Below are 15,954 nucleotides of genomic sequence, written 5' to 3'. Positions count from 1 at the left end.
TAGATACAATATTGTAGTTAAAATTTCTTTAATTGAATTAACTTAAACTAGAAAAGTAAATACAAACTAAATTAACAATGTAACTTACAGTTTACAGTTTCCTTCTGAAGCACAACAAAATGTCTCATACTTCCAGTCGGCACCATTGGTTCCACAGCTCAAGCAAACCCCCACCAATTGGTACAGGGCTTGTATTTTGGTTTTGCACTTTCTTTCTTTGTTATGCTATTGGTATCTGTAGTATATTTCTACAGAATCCTACAATAATCTAAGGTTATTGTAGTACAGTACAATGGGATTGCTTATCTGGAAGGAGGAGAAAGGGAATCATACGTGATAGAATTGTTGGTCTCCTCATCTGACTTAAAGCAGATGAAGAATAAACGTGTACGCCAGACAAACCAGAACTATAGTCCAACTCAACCTTTATTTGAGCCAGGGCCAAGAGGGAATAAAAGGTTGCCTTTCACATACAAAGGATTTATCAGAAAACATTAACATGGCTGCCGTGTACAGGAATCAACAAGGTTTGCATCTCAAACCCCAACATGTACATAAAACAGTCACTCGTTAACATAATTTGAACATAGAGAATTTACTGTACACATTACACATGAGTAAATCTGGTTTACAGATTAGGGATCTGTACATTACTCTAATCTAAACCACCATTGGTGTTTCCCATGATTTACTCACGTAAAATGCAATCAGCTCACAGTAGTCTCTGGGTGGGGAGCGGTGGAGCCGCAGACCTGGGGTTGGGTTTGGTCTGGGCTCCTGAATAACACTATGTTCGCCCTTATATCCTATAATTTCTAGCCAATAATAGCACATTTTACTAATATAGTTGGTCCAATCCGGCGTCTTCTTGTGGGGGGTTGGTTCTTGTCTCCGGGTGGGGTGGGGTGATGTCGTCTTCCCTCAGTGATAAGAAGGGGGGTCTTTATGGCCCCCCCTTCCTTGAAGTGGTCTTTCTTCCCTCAGTGATCAGAAGGGGGGTCTTTATGGCCCCCCCCTCCTTGGTGTGGCCACTTTGATGAGTACAGAGGCCTGTTTCAATAAACCTTTTACCAACTGTATCTCCCGTGTATTTGAATTTACACATTTCTAATATTATGGTTTACTCTTTTGATACTAAACAGTTGATTAATAGATAACTTTGTTTGTGACTTAGTGTCCATGACTAATCATCTCTTCAACAAGTCTAAACTGGTCTGCCCTGTGTTTCAACACAGCTGTCTCTGCTTCTTCATTTACATACAGTCAGTTCGAGAAGGTGTTGTTTGTTCTCCAATTTAGTCATTGCTTGAGTGGGGGTTGAAATAACTGTTGCTGTTGTTATCTGATGCAACTGTCTCAACTGACAGTTGAGACTGTTTAGCCACTGAGTCCACTCTGCTATTGAAAGGTACATCTGGCTTTACATTTATGGTTCTCCAATTTATTCACACATATTAATTATGAAATTCAACGTCAATATTTACCACATATCCTATTATGCAAAGACTAGGTGATAGATAAGTGCCGGGTACTTGGCGACGAGTCGAGTGAAAGTTGTGAACGCACGCATGCACATCCGTGCGCATACTTCTGCTCAGAAAACTTCTGGGTCGCGTGTTACCTCGTGGGACCACCACTGCACCACTCATGTACCCCCCTGAAATAAATTAATCCGTTATCACGAGAAAACGGACTTCGTTATGTCGAGATAACGAGATAAATTAATCTGTTATCACGAGAAAACGGACTTCGTTATGTCGAGATAACGAAATAATAAGTTGTTATCACGAGACAACTTTGTTTTCTCGTGATAATGAGAAAATTATCCCGTTACCACGAGAAAACAAATTTAATTAACTCGTTATCACGGGAAAACAGAGTAAATAAAATGTATGAATGTACGGCCTCTTAGGGCTTCCATAGCTTTCTAATCATAAACCTGCCCTAAAAAAACTGTAATCAAACAATACACTACAACAACACTGTACTCAATAGGAAAGCTATTAAAACTAGATGTATATAACCTTATTTATTATGTATAACATTTTTGTGAGCTAATTTGTGATGTCTGTCAGTCTTCTGATCCCGACTTTATGAAACATTTAAAGAAAAAATGAATGACCAATACAACAATACAATGTGGGTGGCCATGTTGAAATTATGTCAAATGAACTGGGAGTTGAGAAATCATGGTGCGTTCGCCCGGTGCCCGTCAAGTCGGAAATGTATCATGTAACCACATATTCCTTTCTATATACCTATTTATACACCTGCATATAACCCATATAACTCTGTATGATAGCATGTACAATAATGTATGATATCATGTACAATAATGCTGGTGTGTTACTGTATACATATATTTACCAAATATATATTTATCCACATCTGTCTTTATATACCTGCATTATAATCCTTTCTATATACATAATATGTATACAGACAGATGTGGATAAATATATATAAAGTATATAAATATATATACTTAAAAATATATATTGTTATGATTAATTGAAAATGGGGGACCCTGATGTAAACAAGACGAAAGTCTTTCTCTGGTCTGCATCCCCTTAACAATTGTGTGTATTGAGCCGTACTGTATTGTACCCATTCTGCAATCTGTTAATAAAATGTTCAATCAATTTGATTGATTGATTGATTGAATTGATTGATTGATTGATTGATTGATTGATTGATTGATTGATTGATTGAAAAGTTTATTAACAGATTGCAGAATGGGTACAGTACAGTACAGCTCAATACATACAATTGTTAAGAGGATGCAGACCAGAGAAAGACTTTCGTCTTGTTTCCATCAGGGTCCCCCATTTTCAATTCATCATATGACACACATGACATACAGATAGACAGTACTGCTACATCTATACATTTATGACATACCAGATTTTCAAATACAGTACTGTTTGTGATACTAAAAAAATCCAGAAAAAGAGTGTATATACATTTGACATAGAAACTGTGCATTGGGGGAGGTTGGGTAGGTGGGGGGACACTGTACATTGGAATACTGACATACATTTGACATAGAAACTGTACATTGGAGGAGGTTGGGTAGGTGGGGTGGGGTTGGGTGGGGCTGTACATTGGAATACTGACAAAGCCATGCTTGGTCTTTATTGTACAACTGGGTTAGGACATTTGTAGGGGCCAGTTTTGAATTGCAGTCTCCCGTAGGTGTTCTTTGAGAGTGCTTTTGAAGGTGGGTAGTGATTCACATTCCTTTACAATCAATCAATCAATCAATCAATCAATCAATCAATCAATCAAACCTATACCTATACCTATACCAGCACTGTACTGTTGTGCTGTATAATGATTGACAATACATTTTAATCTAATCTAATGGAATTTGATTTATTCCTAGTAGGAAGTCGACATTTCCGATCGTACAGTAGGTGGCGGTATGCGCCTTTTGTGTGATTGCGACCCGACATTAAATCCAAAGAAGAAGAAGAAGAAGACATTGTAAAATGGATTGTACAGTAGGTGGCGGTATGCGCCTTTTGTGGTCGCGCTCTGCCATTAAATCCATTGAAGAAGAAGAAGAAAAAGAAGAAGAAGAAGAAGAAGAAGAAGAAGAAGAAGAAGAAGAAGAAGAAGAAGAAGAAGACATTTCGACCTCCCGAGTGATTGTCGAACGCAGCATCACACGTAATAATCGTCCACCCTGTGTGTCTTGTTGTCGCTGCTCCCAGGTCAGCTGCTGCTACAACAAGTACAAACATGGCTGCCGCGACCATGGTAGGGCTCGACGCCCTCAGGATGGAGGAGAAGAAGCTGGAGTATTTCTCCTCCATCAACTCGATGGCCAGGAAGATCATGCAGGAGCGAGAGCGGGTCCGGGAGCAGCACGGCGCCGCCTGGGACCAGATGACGAGCGGCGAGCAGGACGCGGCGGTGGACGACTGTCTGATGGACCCGCACGTCAGAGACCGATACGCCGCGCACAGAGTGGACCGGGACGAGGTGATCTGTTACCCCAAACTACTGCTGCAGACGGGACAGAAGATAGTCCACTTCGGAGACGAGGTGACGGCAGTTTGGTGGTTGTTGTTGTTGTTGTTGTTGTTGTTGTTGTTGTTTTGTGACTCGGTTTTGTGTTGTTGAATTTAGGGTGCCACGTAGCAAGAGAGGAGAGAGAGATGTCTCTGTTTGTCTGTTTGGCTGTTTTGCTTAGTTTTGTTTGTTTTAAACACTGGCGTTGGCAATGTAAACGTATGTTTCCCCATGTCAATAAAGCCATTTGAATTGGAGAGAGAGAGGGGGGGCGGAGAGAGAGAGAGGAATGATACATCCATAGAGAGAGAGAGAGAGAGAGAGAGAGAGAGAGAGGGGGGGGGAGAGAGAGGAATGATGCATCCATAGAGAGAGAGAGGGGGGGGGGGGAGAGAGAGGAATGATGCATCCATAGAGAGAGAGAGGGGGGGGGGAGAGAGAGGAATGATGCATCCATAGAGAGAGAGAGGGGGGGGGAGAGAGAGAGAGGAATGATACATCCATAGAGAGAGAGAGGGGGGGGGGAGAGAGAGAGGAATGATACATCCATAGAGAGAGAGGGGGGGGAGAGAGAGAGGGAGGAATGATACATCCATAGAGAGAGAGAGGGGGGAGAGAGAGAGGGAGGAATGATACATCCATAGAGAGAGAGAGAAATGATATATAGAGGGAGAGAGAGAGGGGGGGGGGGGAGAGAGGAATGATACATCCATAGAGAGAGAGGGAGAGAGAGGGAGAGGAATGATACATCCATAGAGAGAGAGAGGGAGGGAGGGGGGAGAGGATGGGAAAGTGAGTAAGAGTCTAGAGAGAGAGAGAGGGGGCTGGGCACTGAAAAAGAGAACTATAGATGAGGCAATTTTTTTATTTTTTTTATTTAGAGCAGTGGTTCTCAAAGTGGGGTCTGACTCTGGGGTACAACAGGCGTAAAGTAATGGTCATTGGCTCCAGGTGCAATTTATCTTCTTGGGTTCCCTCCCCTATTTATATATATATTTTTGATTAGATTACATTTTATTGTCATACAGCACAAGTACAGTACAACGAAAATAGGTTTGGCATCCAACGAGTGGAAATGTAACAGTAAAGTGCAATATACAATGTACAATACAATATTTTTTGGGTTGGGCTTGCTAAACATGCTGCTAACTTATCGTCCATTTGCTGAACGCTTGCTTCTTGCTAAAAGGTTGAGAACAAAGTTGACAACCCACCGTCCACCACCAAGCAAGTCATCACAAATGACAACATTGGATAGATTAGCATATAAGCCCTCTTCCTTCTTAACGTTTGAGAAGAAAGCAACCAAATAAGCGGTGGGTAGAAATAATGTTTATTTTTAAGAACACGGGTTTGGAACATTTCAACAAGGACAAATAAAAAGACATACAAACCTGCAGGGGTCCTTGGAGGGGTTCCAGTGGGTCTCCTTCACTAGAATGAGAGAATGTAGGCCTGTACAAATTACCTTTTATCCTCTCCTCTGGCATCCCCACACCTACAGAATGTTATGGGATTCTGGACTAAATCATATGAAATGAGAGTCCATGGTCTCCTACTATGTAATGTATCAATTTTGGGGTCCTTGACATTATAAAGTGTTTTATTTATTTTTGCAGGACATCACGTGGCAGGATGAACATTCAGCACCCTTCTCATGGGAGACCAAGGTAAATAAGTGACAATAATAATCTTTATTACATGGCGTTTTAACATTCGCCAAAATGCTTGATTGTGATTGGTCAATAGCGCTCGGTTGCCCCTGACAGCGGTCAATTATTTCTCGATAACTGACCGCTGTCATGGGCAACGCGCAATAGTGACCGCTGTTAGGGGCAACAGAGCGCTATTGACCAATCACAATCAAGCATTTTGATCGCAGTCACGAAAGCTAAGCTCAGCATATGCACAGCTGCACTACATCAGTGCAATCAAGTCCACACACCTGCCGGCTGCCGGCGATGACAGAGGAGCCACAGAACAACTGCGTCTGCATTTGATCTCGTCTTGTCGATGGTGTAAAATGAATTAGGTATTAGCCATGTAATAAGCGGGATAATGTATAGCTATACTCGGTCATTGTCGCAAAATAATTGACCTTCACTGCGTTTAGAACACCTCGGCTGCGCCTCGGTGTTCCAGAACGCAGTGTCGGTCAATTATTTTGCGACAATGACCTCGTAGCTATACATTATCCCTTATGTAGCAGGGTGGATTATCCCTGCTTCGTGGGAACGGTTGCTGGTAGTCACGAGGTAGCTGGACACAGTAGAGCTCAGTCTGACTGCACCCTCGTCTTTGGGCTTGGGGTGTAGACTGGAGGCTGGTAGTGTGAATGGATGGGGCCCGGGGTTTACCAACCTGGTCTGGTACTCTGGTCTTCCTCCCCTACAGCAGGGCGGTCAGCAGTACTCCCCAACACGTTCCCCACTTCCCCCAGTTGCTCCTTAAACCCTCCCACACCTAGTGACTGAATTGTAAATAAATACCCTGAGTTCCCCCCGCAAGCAGTACCCTCCCTCAATGACCCTAGAAACCTTACAATGAAAAGGGAAAGGTGGAATAGGAAGGGGTTAATTAGGTTAACGTTTCCCACACCAAAAGGATGGTCAAACGGCTCATGGATAGACACACACACCAATCTCCCATCTACTTCTTTAATGTTACTTATTCTGGTTCACTACAATGATTTAATATAAGTGACCAATTGGACTGAAGTCCCACTGTAGTGCTGCTTGTAACTCCATATCTCATGAACATGTATATTATACACCCACACCTGGGTTACTGTCAGGGCTAATATACTTCAATGCGTTTGACTCATCGCCCACGTCTGGGTCTTCACTCTGTATAATACCTCCCAAGGCTTTAATTATACGGCAAGAGTAATACCTCTCTAGGCTTTATTTATAACACACCAGGTCTGTAACTTCACCACAGTGAAAGGGTTAACTAGATGGGAAAAATATTATTAAACATCAACACGGTATCACACTCAAAGGAAATAAAAAGAAAGCAAAAGGGTGGGCCCACAAAATACCAATAAAAGTCCTATCTTAATGCCGGCATATATTGTTTGGGGTTCCCCTATTGAACGGTAGTAGCAACGTTAACTTCGCCCGCAGGCTGCACCACACTGTATACTGTATAATAGCTCGGGAGCATCAATGCCCATTTGTACTCATCCGAAATGGCCGCCTCGCCGCGCCACTGTTGTCCGGAAAGCAAGATGGCGTTGAACGCTCTCGGTGAGGATACTAGCAGGCGGAGCTGGGGCAGAGAGGCAGCGCCGGCTGAGAGCGCGTGCTGGGCGATGACGACCTCTGCTGGACGGGGAGAACTCCCGTAGGCTGCAGGCAGCCAGGTGCAGATCTGGTCGCAGGTAACCGGGGCAGACTGATTGCAGGCAGCCGGAGCAGACTGGTTGTAGGTCCATGCGCGTATCTGGGCTCGCACTCTATACCGTCACACTGTAACTACTATAACCCGACTACTAAGGACTCAGATATGCCATTAGCCGCACGCTACTTATACCGCACACAGTAACTACTATAACCCGCTAATGTTAGTGCTTTGTTCTGTACCGTTTGCTCACACACTATCGCTGGTACTTCGAGGATATCACGTCAACTAGCAAGTACTTCCTATCACCCGTCGCTATCCCACGGGGCCCTCCAACATAACTTCTGCAACAGGGCTCTCCCAGAGCCCACGCCCGTTGCGACTGTTCGTGGTCAAGTTCACTGCCGAAGAGTATCTCCTTCCGCCTCCATATATCTCGTCCCATCTCTCTCCGACACTCTCTGCCTGACACCGCCCCCTGCTGGTCCCGCCTACTAGTCACACAGGGGAGGATGTTGAATATCGTCCAGCGATAATGTGTATGGTCCATACTCCAGCCGATAGAAGGAAGAGAAACTCACATCATTGCTCGTGGGAATATCAATGATGTCTTTGTGTACAAAGGGGATATAAAACACAAGTCAGCAGTTCTGAATAATAGACAATATTTTCAGGCTGCTACACTTACATAATATAATCAGAATATAGTAAATAATTTAACACCGCCAAGGTTAGGGGTGGAGAAGGATGACAGGGGTGATCTGTGATAGAAGGGTACCAGCAAGAGTAAAGGGAAAGGTCTACAGCACGGTAGTGAGACCAGCTATGCTGTATGGTCTAGAAACAGTGGCACTGACCAACAAGCAGGTGGCGGAGCTGGAGGTGGCAGAGATGAAGATGCTAAGGTTCTCTCTGGGAGTAACCAGGTTGGACAAAATCGAAAATGTCTACATCAGAGGAACGGCCCATGTTGAGCAGTTCGGGCAGAAAGTGAGAGAAGCAAGACTGAGATGGTTTGGACATGTGCGGAGGAGGGAGGTGGGGTACATCGGGAGGAGGATGCTGGAGATGGAGCTGCCAGGAGAGAGGAGGAGGGGAAGGCCCAAGAGGAGGTTTATGGACACAGTGAAGGAGGACATGCAGGCAGTGGGAGTGACGGAGGACGACGCAGATGACAGAAACGGATGATCCGCTGTGGCGACCCCTGACGGGAAAAGCCGAAAGAAGAAGAAGAAGAAGAAGAAGAAGAAGAAGAAGAAGAAGGTTAGGGGTTCTGTTCCCCGTCTAGCTCAATGGGTAGTGCATGGCACTGACTAGAAACCTACCGTGGCTTTTGGAGATGGTGTTTTGAAGTTTGGACGGACACTATTCCAAAGACACAATCCTATTATTTGTCTTACCTATGCAGCTCTCATAGGGGCTCGCTCTTTGCTCCATTACTTTGCTGTGAAATCACTACTACTTTGTGTAGTATTGTGGCAGATGTAATTTCATGATTAATGGTCTTGTTTTTCCACAATGTTAACTTTTGTGGCATAATTCTCAGCTGAAAATGGCCATTAATGGGTAGAGCAAGGAACTAACACTATCGGGGTTAGGGGTTCCATTCCCTGTGTAGCTCAATGGTTAGAGCATGGCACTAACACTACCAGGGTTAGGGTTAGATTACTTCAGCCATCGTCATCCTGTAATGTTCCTGGTTTTTGGTATTTGGTATTTTCAGAGCCAGTTGGATTTCAGCTTGACGTGCGGCCCAGCAGACCAGGCTGTTTCCTTCTCTCCGGCAGACTCCAAGAGCACCAAACTTCCCCAGACCAGTCAGCTCAGCAAACCCACCTCCATCACCAAGGTATTCTCAGACTTCTCTGCATGACCTGAATATTTCTCTCATTTCTCTTTAAGAAACAAGATCACCCAGACCACTAAATAACGGTGAATGTAACGGTTCAGTCTGAACTCCTGGTGTTTTGAAGAATCCAGCGTTAAATGAAACTAGTTGGTTCTTTGGATATCTTGTAGCCACGCCAAACAACAAAATATCATTATGAACGAGTTAAAGTTGTTTCATGATCACTTCAAAGCTTTCTGACAGACTGAGGAATCCTACCGCAGTTGTTCCAATACATTCCCTGTTCTCTCGATAACATGTTTTTTTCCTCTTTTCAAATCAAGCTGAAGGAAATATTTTCATTGTGATTTTGGCTGTTGATTTGTGTTTAATATTTGCATAGTGGTTGTGATTGTGTCTGATTTTGAGAGATATGGATACGATTGTGATTATAATTTAGATTTATTTTCTTGGTGTGATTGTGACTTTTGCTTGTTTTTTTTTGTCTGAAGGCGTCCAGTGGCGAGGGTCCAACTCTGGGCCGACGGGCCGAGGAGGAGTCATCGTTCTGGAAGCTGAGTGCAGAGAGGTCCCGTCTGGAGGGAGAACAGGCCGACTTCCACTCCCTCACCCCCAGCCAGATCAAATCTATGGAGAAGGGGGAGAAGCCACTCCCCTCCTACCTCAGACCGGTAACAAGACATTTGACCCGTTTAACCTGTTTTAACCAGTTTTCAACCTATCGTTCTGTTGTGAGGAGGACATGTGATAATCAAACATAAAATGTACCAGCGTGTTCTGTGTCTCTAGAGCCTGTTCTCCTCTGTCTGTAGTTCACTAGAGGTCTGCTCTCCTTTGTGTCTGTAGTTCACTAGAGCAGGGGTTCCCAAACTTTTCAGGCCGCGACCCAAAAATAACGGGGTCAGAGAGCCGCGACCCCCACTATTATAGGAGGTAAAAAAAAATTATAATTTATAAAGTTTTATAAATGGAAATGTATGGTTGAAACATGCACATGTTCAAACGCACACACACTAATAAGCATTGGAGGCTTTTAACCAGGGCCGGACTGGGGAAATCATTCAGGCCAGGAAATATAGTGCGAAATATAGCCCCAGTCAGGCCACTTTTTAAGCAGGGGGTCTGGGGGTCCCCCACCAGGACATTTCTTGTTACAAAGACTTCATTTCCTGCATTCTGGTGCAGGCATTTTTTTATTTGTACCCTTTAAATGCCAGTGTGTGTGATGGCATCACAAATTATTGTTAAAAAACAGGCTAGCATATGTATGATTAGCAACAACACTGGATGGATTTTCAGTTTTTTTGTAATATCAGATTGAAAATAATACAATATTTTATTCAACTTCAGCCCTGATCATAACACCACAGCAGTGATCTCCTGGTTGTTCCCCACCTAGGTTATCTAACTATTGTGCTGCTGCAACTAGAAACACTGTCCTGGCCTGCTTCTAAGTTCAGTGGCCTGACTGATTTATTAAAAAAAAAATTATCATCTGGCGACCCCGACTTTGAGAACCCCTGCACTAGAGGTCTGCTCTCCTCTGTGTCTGTAGTTCACTAGTTCAAGTTCAAGTTTCTTTAATAGTTGTCATACAGAAGTACAGAATACTTTTATACAAAATGCTTTTTTTTTTTTTTTTTTTTTTTTTACTTTGGCCATTCCCCTGGCTCTTTTATGTGTTTATCACATTTATACTGGTCAAGGATGACCGACAGAAACAGGCTGAAAGGGTTCAGATGGGGGGGAAGACACTCTGGGAAAGGCACGGCTGCAGTCGGGATTCGAACTCGCTAAGCCCCAGATCCGTGACGAGCACGGTTGTCCACGGCGCCGAAACAGCGCTCGCGGTACGTGGTGAGCTACTGGAGCTCCCACAACAAAATGCTTCTTACTGTTACGCTCCAGAGACTGTGCAAGACAAGATAAGTATGAAATAAAATAACATAGTATAGCATGTAAATTAGAAGTAAAAAAAATGAGGTCACAGTGTTCAGTATAGACATATGTACAATGTTCGATGCAGAATAGACGTAACTGAGTTACCATATAATATACAATATACTATGCAGTGTACTAATATACAATACTATATAGTGCAAGGCAGAAATGGGATGAGGTGCAATTTAGGTACAATTTACAGTAGGTGTACGAGTTGTAGTGCAAATCCTTTTATCAATAAATATAAAGTGTGTTTGTGTGATCTAAAGTGTGGAGAGTGGGTGCTGCAGTGTGTTGTTTGTTTAAGTGAGTGTGTGCGTGTGGGTGTGTGTGCATTTGATGGTTGTTGCATAGTGTTTATTGTTCGTTTAGCAGCCTGATGGCCTGGGGATAGAAGCTTCTTCTGAGTCTTTCTGTGCTCGCCTTAAGACTCCGGTATCGCTTGCCTGACCGCAGCAGTTCAAAGAGGCAGTTGTTCGGGTGGCTGGAGTCCTTGATGATTCTCTTAGCCTTCCCCCTGCACCGCTTGTTGTAAATGTTCTGGAGGGTGCGTTCGGCTGAACGTGTCACTCTTTGTAGTCTGCTACGGTCTTGTGCAGTGCTATTCCCAAACCAGGAGGTGATGTTGCCAGTCAGGATGCTCTCTATTGTACATGAGTAGAAGTTCCTAAGGATCTTCTGACTGACTTGGAACTTCCTTAGGCGCCTGAGGAAGTAGAGGCGTTGTCGTGCCTTCTTCACAACACTGTCAATGTGTGTGGTCCATGTCAAGTCCTCGGATATGTGGGCTCCGAGGTACTTGAAACTGTTCACTCTCTCAACCGGTGCCCCGTCGATGCTGAGGGGGCTGTAGTCCTTGACCCCCGACCTCCTGAAGTCCACAATCATCTCTTTTGTTTTGCTGACGTTCAGGGAGAGGCAGTTCTCCTGACACCACTGTGACAGATTCTCTACCTCTTCCAGGTAGGCCCTCTCGTCGTTGGCAGAGATCAGGCCCACCACTACTGTGTCATCAGCAAATTTGATGCTCTCCTCTGTGTCTGTAGTTCACTAGAGGTCTGCTCTCCTCTGTGTCTGTAGTTCACTAGAGGTCTGCTCTCCTCTGTCTGTAGTTCACTAGAGGTCTGCTCTCCTGTCTGTAGTTCACTAGAGGTCTGCTCTCCTCTGTCTGTAGTTTACTAGAGGTCTGCTCTCCTCTTGTTTCTCAGGGGGTTGGCTCTCAAGACACGTTGGTCCGAAGTTTTATGTACCGATTATCACATGCCCTCAAAATTCAGGTTAAATTGGTGAAATGCCCATTTTAAGTTTACAAAAGAATCATCTACATTTTGGGAGCCTTTATGTACGTGTTTATGGAAAAATTCCATTGATTTCCAAATTGTACCAAATCAGGTAGGCTTTTGAAAATGGGTGAATTATCCCTTTAAATGTTAATAAGATGATTATTGGAGTTTAATATTATTATTATTCATGTTATTATCATCATCATCATCATCAGGAGACTTCTGTCACAACCAGCCCCAAGGAGCCAGAGGCCTTAGACCCCCCGCCTCCTTCCAGGTCCATCAAGCAGCGAGCTCCAAAAGCCCCCGCACCCCCTCCCCCTGTCCCCATTGCTGTGACGACCACCCCAGCGGCCACCATCTCCATCGTGACGACCACCCCAGCGGCCACCATCTCCATCACGCCGAGCCCCGCCCCTGCGAGCGTGCCAGCGTCGAGCTGGGAGCGCGGTCAGAGCACCCTGCCCTCCGTGAGCAACGTGCCAGACGACGTGTTCTCCGGTAGCACCCTGGCCTCCAAGCCACCCGCCTCCAAGCCACCTGTCTCCAAGCCACCCGCCTCCAAGCCGCCCGTCTCCAAGCCGCCCGCTGTTGCTCGCCCCAGTGGGGGGGAGAGGAAGAGGGACAAACGGCAAGGGGACAAACAGCAAGGGGAGGGGGCACCCCCCCTGGCCACAAGCCCCACCTTTGCCCAGGTATACTAACATACACATACATGTAGACACGTATATCTAGGAGTACATATATACTCAATATAGTAATGGGGCTGTCTTAAATACTTCGAAGCTTCGTTCGATGGGCATGGGATTCGAATATGAAAATAAAATTTGAATATATTTTTTTTTAAAAAAGGTATTTTTTCTTAAAAAAAAATTGTGTGCAAAATCAACTCTGCCTCTCTTTGTTAATTACAACAAGCAATGCTGTTTGTTATTTAAGATGAGGTCGGACTCGGCACTGACAGATTTGTGTTCATTGTGCTGCTTTTATAAAGCCTCAAATGACGGCTTACAATATTTCATGAAAGCAAAGTGTTTAGTTTGTCTAAGATTTAAAAAGGTTTAAACTTTACAGCACTGACAAAGTTGAACAAAGTGCTGTACAAGTCCCACAACATAAAAAAAAAAAATAATAATTATAGTTATTTTATTTTTTTTATCTCGAAGCTTCGAATTAAAATCGAATCTCGGCCCCGAAGCTTCGAATTCCAAAAAAAGAAAATTCGAAGGTCAGCCCTATATAGTAATGTATAGTATTATACACAACAAGTATGGTAGTAACGACAACAACATACATACTCATACTCATCATAACAATAATAACCTCTATCTCTCTCCCTCTCTGCCCCCCTCTCTGCCTCTCTCTCTTTTTCTCTCTGCTTCTCTCCCTCTCTCTCTGTCCCTGTCTGTCTCTCTCTCTCTCTTTGTCGCTCTCTCTGCCCCTGTCTCTTGTCTCTTTCTATCTCTCTTTGTCTCTCTCTTGCTCTCTGCCCCTCTCTCGCTCTATCAGTTTAATACAAGCAGCAACATTCTGAAGACTGGATTCGACTTCCTGGACAACTGGTAACCATGACGAGGACCAATCGTAGCCCCTGATGGATGAGCATCATGGCGGTAGCAGGACCACCATGCTATGACATCATTATTCCATGTCAACGACCACATGTTATATTATCCTCTTTATTTATCTCCAGTGGCTTGTTAAAGCATTTCACTACATATGTGTTTCACTGCATTTTTTAAATTCTTAAAATTCTTAAAATCTCCTCAAAGTACATTGAAGGAAAACCTCCACCTAGTGACCAGATAACTTGAAGGATGTTTGGGTGTAAACTGTGGGATCAAACCGAGCATGCTCAGTAGCAGTGGGACTGTGGGATCAAACTGAGCATGCTCAGTAGCAGTGGGACTGTGGGATCAAACTGAGCATGCTCCGAAGCAGTCAGACTGGGATTCAATTGAGCATGCTCAGTAGTAGAACCTTTTAGAAAGATGGTTGGTAACAGGCTATGGGATAAAAAATAAATCGGCATTGTTTTTTGGTGAAGCCTGTAGCCCATAAGCCTTGATAATTGAGACATGAAATGTACATAAACACTCAATATTAGAAAGGTGTTCCTAATGTTTATAAACTAAACTAGACTGTATATTTACCTCCTAGTGAAAGACTAAATTGAAAGTTTAAATTTCAATTACCATTATGATTTTGTCTTCCCATGATCATGAAAACAACATAATGAAGATAAAATGATTATTGTGCTGCAGCATGCCACGCTGCTCTCATTTAGTCGTGTTGTAAATGCAGCGCACCCTTCCTTGACAGCAGTGTGCTCCACCCCTCCTCAAGCCCAAACGGTAGTTTCAGCTCGTGTTGAGAGGGAGGAGGGAGCCACGGTGCTCCAGTTATTTTGAAACATCTCCGGTAACTTGTAGAAGATGACAGGCAGCCATTGGTCGAGAAGAAAGATAAAAACAACTTCCGCCGTCGTCATGTGATCTTTTCAAATCAATGAGTCTCAGACGAATAGTCTCTCCTCGAGACGTGTATTTGGCTCTAACTTGCCAATACTTTCCACCCCTGCATCGTTCTTTAGTACGTCCTTGTGACTGATGCCTGTGTGTTGCTCTCACAGTCTAACATCGAGTTTAATAATCGTGATTTCAATATCAATACAAAATAACTGATGTTGCCATAGTCAAGCAGCCATACTATGCAGCCATCCAGGCTAGTGTGATTTTGAAGAGAGGAGGTGAGGAATCTTGGGAAGGGCCTTTTGGTATCCACTCTGTAACCCCCTCTCTGCCCCATTTTTAATTTTTTTAAATCCCGGACCTCCTGCTGTAAGTAGTGCTTATTAGCAAGGTAGTAAGCAGTATGTACACACGCTATACTTTAGATAAAGCGGCAGGTAGTGATTTGTATCGCCTGTATTGTAGATTTAAGAACCATTTTACAGAACTAGAGAGTAACTATTTTGCTGAATTTTGTATGTAAAAAGTATATCCATTGATTGTATCATATGCTATATATTGCACTCGTGCATTTTTGAGTTCACAGATTGTAATTGAATAAATTACACTAAAGCATAGATTTCCTCATTGTTTTATTGTGTTTGTTTGTTTTACTCAAAGGCATTCTGTGCCCAACAGTAAGATAAAATGATTACGTATCACAATTATCACAAAGTGTCCTCAATATTGTGACCAAGGTGTAATGCCTTGTCTGTTCTAGCCAGAGTTTAGCCGTGTTGTGGCCTGTCTGACACAGTGAGCGTCTCCATTGTCTTTAGAACCTGGATAAACCTGGCTGGACCCTGGCCTAGACGGACACCTTTTACAACCTGGTCACATCTGGCCAAAGCCGGTTGGGACTGTTGTAGCAACCAGAGAGTTGACAAGAAATGCAATGGAGACACAAACCCAAGCATACCATCATACCATGCTCCATGGCTAGCCCCAGCCAGGCTGAACATAGCTGATGGAGACACAAACCCAACCATACAATACCATGCTAGATCATGGC

General features: G+C 43.8%; 1 protein-coding gene across 1 annotated transcript; it reads left to right on the top strand.

Moving 5' to 3' along the window:
- The first annotated feature begins 3,564 nt into the window (after nucleotides 1-3,564).
- cUnh1orf198 (chromosome Un C1orf198 homolog) lies at nucleotides 3,565-15,520 on the top strand. The gene is made up of 6 exons (XM_084313770.1): nucleotides 3,565-4,050; nucleotides 5,637-5,687; nucleotides 9,083-9,208; nucleotides 9,700-9,879; nucleotides 12,648-13,127; nucleotides 13,942-15,520. Exons 1-6 carry the CDS (start codon nucleotides 3,745-3,747, stop codon nucleotides 13,996-13,998), a joined length of 1,200 nt encoding a protein of 399 aa, XP_084169896.1. The 5' UTR covers nucleotides 3,565-3,744; the 3' UTR covers nucleotides 13,999-15,520.
- Nucleotides 15,521-15,954: the final 434 nt, after the last annotated feature.

Source organism: Notolepis coatsorum (genome assembly GCF_963971535.1).
Source record: "Notolepis coatsorum genome assembly, chromosome: 5".
In the NCBI taxonomy this organism is placed as follows: domain Eukaryota; kingdom Metazoa; phylum Chordata; class Actinopteri; order Aulopiformes; family Paralepididae; genus Notolepis; species Notolepis coatsorum.
The sequence above is the reverse complement of the archived record's forward strand: the minus strand, read 5'-3'. Positions and strand labels throughout refer to the sequence as shown.